Source organism: Hylobates moloch, unplaced genomic scaffold (assembly GCF_009828535.3).
Source record: "Hylobates moloch isolate HMO894 unplaced genomic scaffold, HMol_V3 SCAFFOLD_4, whole genome shotgun sequence".
Classification (NCBI taxonomy): domain Eukaryota; kingdom Metazoa; phylum Chordata; class Mammalia; order Primates; family Hylobatidae; genus Hylobates; species Hylobates moloch.
In genome coordinates, this window is record NW_026652279.1 from 174850270 (window position 1) to 174856297 (window position 6028).

A 6028-nucleotide genomic window follows, 5' to 3' on the forward strand; every position below is an offset into this window, starting at 1 on the left:
GCGTCCCCGTGTGTACGGTCCCCACTGAGGCGGGACCGCGCGTCCCCATGTGTACAGTCCCCTCTGAGGAGGGACGGCGCGTCCCCGTGTGTACAGTCCCCGCTGAGGCGTGACCGCGCACTCGCCAATATGAGACGAGGCAGCGTAAAACTCCCAGGGCACTCGAGTCACAGAAACGTGGCGTGAGGAAGAGCCTCGCAATCTGCCGGCGCTCCTCCAGCCTCCTTCTCTGTCCCCAGCTGGAGGAGGAACGGCTCTCCGTCATCGAGAGGGACAACCGCCTGCTCCTGGAGAAGGTGGCCTCTGTCATGAGGACCAGGGGACAGACTGACAGCAAAAAGGACTCCACACACAGGAGGTAAGGGAGGGGCTCCTGCCATCCCACCGGGCTCAGCACCACACCCGAGTGCTGGGAAGGGGTTGGGGATGAGCAGAAGAGCAGCCCGTGGGTCGGAGTTGAGGCGTTTCTGTCCTCTCCCGAAAACAGCCACAGCTCTGAGGAGTGCCCTTTTCCTTGGCGGATTGTGATTCCAAGTTTTACTTGAGACTCCTAGGCTGTTTCCGCAACCTACAACTAAATCATAGTTAGCGGCCGTGAGCTGGCCGTGTGCCAGACACTCCTCTGAACCTGCTGAAGCGCCTGACTCCGAACCCTCACAGGACCCCGTGTGGTACGGGCTCTTGTGCGCCTCACGGGATAGTAGGAAACGGAGGCACTGGGAGGTGGCAGAACTTGGCCAAGGTTGCAGTTCGGCGGCGGAGGAACACAGGCTGTACCCCAGCCCTGCTCGTGCAGTTCTCAAAGGTGTCAGTTTCCAAAAGCAGCAAAAGGTTTTGTTTTTCTGTCAGCAGACCACTGGGTCCGGCATCTTTCTGGAAAAAAACATCGAAAATCATGTACCCCTGCATCCTGTGTGGGTCCCAGCCCCGGATGCTGGTGCCGCTCTTTCATAACCTCACTTTTCACCCAGAAGTGGAGCTCTGCCCTCTGTGAAAATGAACATCAGCAGGCTTTCATACTCCTTAAAACCACCTTATAAATGCTTGACTGTGAATCCTAAAAGCCTCTCTTGTCTAAGGTCAATAACCTCTGTCCCCCTGCATCCTACACATCCTAGAATAACCTCACAGTTACACCATGGCCCTTTCCCTGTAAGTGCAAGATTTTGATGGTGATTGTGATAGTTAATTCTAATGAAGGAGTTTTTGTTCCAGAAGTGCTTGAACCTTAGACTTTTGGCCTGTACCTATCCCCAAGAAGCTCATAGTAGTTTCAGATTTCATAATAAATTAAAATATAATTGATCCTCAGGTACCTCGAGGTGTGTGATACGGGAAGATTGCAGGCCCAGCAGGGTGCACCACTGGGAAGGTGCTGCTCCAAGCTCAGGCAGGCCCTGCATGGTCCTGTGTGCTGGGTTTGTTCAAAGGCCCAACCAGAGCAAACCTGCCTCAGAGATGATTTACTGTGGGCTTCCAGGGCTTCAATGGAAGCCATGGGAAAGTTAACCGTTTTTCTCAAGAATGCATCAGTTTGGGGCTTGATAACTGGCTATTTCATTTCTCAGTTGACTCCATTCTTTAACAAAGGACACTTGCCAAGTTAATGCACAATGCTGGAGAGAAACAGTTCGTTTTCAGGGGAGTCTCAGCTGCTTCTGGAGCACTGCAGACTAGTTGGTTGATGGAATAAACATATCTAGCTAGCCGGTCAGCTAGTAGCACAAATCAACATGAGAGAAACTATAGAGCCAGCAATTGGACTTTCACTCCTAATTTCATTTTTCATGTCTTTATTGAGATGTGATTGGCATACAGTAAACACATATTCAAAGTGTATGTGGTAGGTTTGTCATATGATACACCCATGACACCGGCACCCCAGTCAAGACAGTAAGCACATTCATCACTCCCCAGGTTTCCCTGAGCCTGTCGGTCCCCCTACCCACCACCCTCTGCCCATCAAAGGTTCCCTATGGGTGCCTTTGCACTTTCTGGATTTTATGTGTATGGGTTCATCAAGTATCTGCGTTTTGTCTGCCTTTCACTTAGCATAATGTTGAGTAGTGCTCCATCGTATGGATCTGTCACAGTGTGTTTATCCACTCACCTGTTTATGAGCATTTGGGTGGTTTCCAATTTTGGGCTATTACAAACAAGGCTGCAATCACAGTTTATGTAAAAAGAAAATCAGAGATGAATACCTCTGCCCAAGACTGAAAACTCCATGATAAATGGATTTCAAGTGGGATCCACATGAGAGACCCCCAGAATGACCGCATGAGGAGCTCCCTCAACCCACTCCCCAGCAAAACTTTTGAAAATGGTTAAAACACAGTCATTTAGAGTCTCTGCTGTATTGTCCTAAGAAGAAACATTTATTCAAGAAAAGCTACTGTAATTTGACAAGAACAACAAATGTCCCTAGTATTTGAGCTAAAACCTGCTCTCTCCCCACTGCTTCCAGCTCAGCAATGCAGATGCACACCAGAAGCTGCAGCTAAGCGCATGGGCTCTGCTCCCCACAGCTCCTAGTTGAAGGGCCTTCTTCCTGGAAGGGGCAGTGCGTTACTTTTCTCATCTTGTCTGCAGTTGCCTGTTGCTGAGACTAAATCCCAGGTGAGTGTGGTCCCGCGCTAGAGATGCTCTTGTTCTGGCCAGCTCCTGTTTGTGGAATGGATGCTCAGCCTGCAGCCTTGGGAATGGTGCTCCTAAGACTACAGGAGCCTAGATCCCCTTGGTCTGGTTCATAGGCATTGGTTCCATGCTGGGAGAGTCAAGCCGAGAAGACCTGTGTGTCTCTCCAACACACACACACAGTGGAGCACAGAGCCTGGGGTGTCACTCAGAGAGAAGATTGCCATTGTCCCCACTCCGAGCTCCAGGGCTCTGAGATTTTGCCCAGAGGAAGAAGCAGACCCTTGTAACAGCTCCCATTCTCTTCCCAAAGGGATGGTTTCATTTGCAACAGAATTTAGAAAAATGCAAGCCTCACTGGACATGAAAATAAAAGACATCCAAATTGGGAAGGAAGAAGCAAACTATTTCTATTCACAGATGATATGATCTTGCATGTAGAAAATCTTAAGGAATGCACTAAAAAGCTGTAGAACTAACCCACAAGTTCAACAAGGTTGCAGAATACAAGATCAATACACAAAAATCAATTGTGTTTTTATATACTTGCAATGAGCAATCTGAAGAGAAAACTAAGAAAACAATTCCATACTCAAAAGTATCAAAAAAATAGGTACTTAGCAATAAACAAAGGAAGGACAAAATTTATACTCCAAACACTACAAACCGTCATCCACAAAAATTGAAGATCTAAATAAATGGAAAAATATCCCATGTTTATGGATTCAGAAGTCTTGCTATATTAAGATGGCAATATACAAACTATTGCAGAATTTTGCTCTTTAGTTCAGCTGAAACTGGGTTCTTGTCACACGACCAGGAAAATCTAGGCATACAAGCACATTGAAGGGTGAGTAGAGCCGGGTTTTCTTGGGCAACAAGGGAAAAAAAGAAAAGAAAAAAAAAAAACTCAGCAAAGTGAGATGGAGTCCTGCTAACAGGCTCCCACCTCACAAATGGAATCCCAGGCCACCACACAGGAACTGAAGAGGCCAGGCTCCTCCCCTGCCCGTGGCTTCACCCATTTCCCCAGTGCACATGTGGGCATGTGCAGACAAGGCCCTGGGCAGTTTCCCTCATCTGCACAAAAGCATCTGGTGTAAACACTTGTCAGATGGGGCAGAGATTCTGGGCATTTGGCTGTCTCAAACCCAATCTACAAATTCAATACGATCCCAGTTAGAACTCCAGCCAACTTCTCTGTAGAAATTGACACACTGGTTCTAAAATTTGATGGATTGTTTTAGTCAAAACAATCCTGAAAAAGAAGATCAAAGTAGTAGGACTCACGTGTCCTTATTGTCGCTGGGGAGCAATGGCTATCTCAGCCAGTGGCATGGGGGTAATGAATTTACCAAGACAATTGTAGGTAAAGAAAGGCAGATTTATGAGAGAAAGTAGGAAAATATGTTTCGAGGAGGCAGCGGGCAGCCCACAGGAGAGAGGCTGACTATGAGGAGACCAAGGCTTGCTGGGGATTTTATAGGGTGGCATTTATGCTGAAGAGGGCTTTGTGCAGTACCAATAATGCCAAAGCTATAGTGAGCTAACTTGCAGGTGTCTGGTAATAGCTCGGCACAGGAAAATTGTGAGCTGTTTGCGCGGGAGGGCTGCGTGTTCTGGACCATGAAGAAAGGCAGACTTGTCGCTTACCTGCTTTACCTCTTTGCTTTACCCTGGTCCCACCAGCCTGACTCCTCTTTCCTAATTAGGACTCCACAACTATTTCAAACTTACTAAGAAAGCTATAGTAATCAAGATGGTATTACACTGGCATAAAGATAGACATATAAATCAATGGGAGTCCAGAAATAAGTCCAAGTGTCTATAATCAATTTATTTTCAACAAAGGGGCCAAGACCATTCAGTGAGGAAAGAATAGTCTTTCCACAAATGCTGAGACAACTCTATCGCCACATGCAAAAGAATGAAGTTGGACTCTCACCTCACACCATATACAAGAATTAATCAAAAATGGATCAAAGGCCTATATGTAAGAACTAAAACCATAAAACTCTTAGAAGAAAACAGTGGGAAATCATCGTGACTTCAGATTTGGCAATGGAGTCTTAGATATGGCACCAAAAGCAGGAATGACAAACAAGAAGATACATAAACTGGACTTAATGAAAATTAACAACTTTTGTGCATCAAAGGACACTGTCAAGAAAGTAAAAAAAAAAAAACCCACAGAATGGGAGAAAATATTTGCAAATCAGATACGATTAGGGACTTGCATCTAGAATACATGAAGAGCTCTCACAGCTCAATGATAAAGACAATGACCCCATTAAAAGATGGGCAAAAGATCTGAATAGACATTTCTCCAAGGAAGACATACAGATGATTAATAAGCACATGAAAAGATACTTAGCATCATTAATCATCAAGGAAATGCAAATCAAAACCACAACGTGATAGCACTTCACGCCTACCAGATTGACTGGAATCAAAATGACAGATAATAAGGAGTGTTGGCGACAATGTGGGGAAATTGGAGCCCTCCAGGGCTGGGAGGAATGGTGCAGCCACTTGGGAAAACAGTCCAGCAGTTCCTCAAGTGATTAAACATATTTTAATAAATATATGGGGATTAAATATATTTACCATATAACCAATTTCACTCCCAAGTATATAACCAAGAGAAATGAAAACATGTCTACACGAAAACATATACAATTGATTTTTGTGTATTGATCTTGTATTCTGCAACCTTGCTGAACTTGTGGATTAGTTCTACAGCTTTTTAGTGCATTCCTTAAGATTTTCTATATGCAAGATCATATCATCTGTGAATAGAAATAGTTTGCTTCTTCTTTCCCAGTTTGGATGTCTTTTATTTTCATGTTCAGTGAGGGTTGACTTCTCTAAATTCTGTTGCAAGTGAAACAGTCCCTTTGGGAAGAGCTGGGAGTAGGGACAATGGCAATCTTCTCTGAGTGACACCCCAGGCTCTTTGCTTCATTGTGTGTATGTTGTGGGGACACACAGGTCTTCTCGGCTTGCCTCTCCCATCATGGAACCAATGCCTGTGAACCAGACCAAGGGGATCTGGGCTCCTGTATTCTTAGAAGCACAATTCCCAAGGCTCTAGGCTGATCCTCCATTCCATAAACAGAGTCTGGGCAGAACAAGGGCACCTCCAGCTTAGGGCCACACTCACCTGGGACTTAGTCTCAGCAATAGGCAGCTGAGGACAAGATGAGAAAAGCTGAGGCCCTGCCTCTTCCAGGAAGAAGGCCCTTTGACTAGAAGCTATGGGGAGTAGAGCCTGTGTGCTTGGCTGCAGCCTCTGGAGTGCAGTCTGCATTGCCGAGCTGGGAACAGCAGGGAAAGAGCAGGTTTCAGCTCAAATGCCAGAGACATTTGCCAAATTACAGTAGCTTTTTTT

The 6028-nt window shown here is 45.8% G+C and overlaps 1 protein-coding gene across 4 annotated transcripts in view; it reads left to right on the forward strand.

Moving 5' to 3' along the window:
- The window catches only part of CFAP97D2 (CFAP97 domain containing 2), a 47681-nt gene that overhangs the window by 19982 nt on the left and 21671 nt on the right, over positions 1-6028 (forward strand). For all 4 annotated transcript variants that reach the window (XM_058438127.1, XM_058438128.1, XM_032151431.2 and 1 more), the window contains exon 3: positions 240-358. In XM_058438127.1, the coding sequence (XP_058294110.1) occupies positions 240-358 (119 nt within the window). The remainder of the gene's footprint in view (positions 1-239; positions 359-6028) is intronic.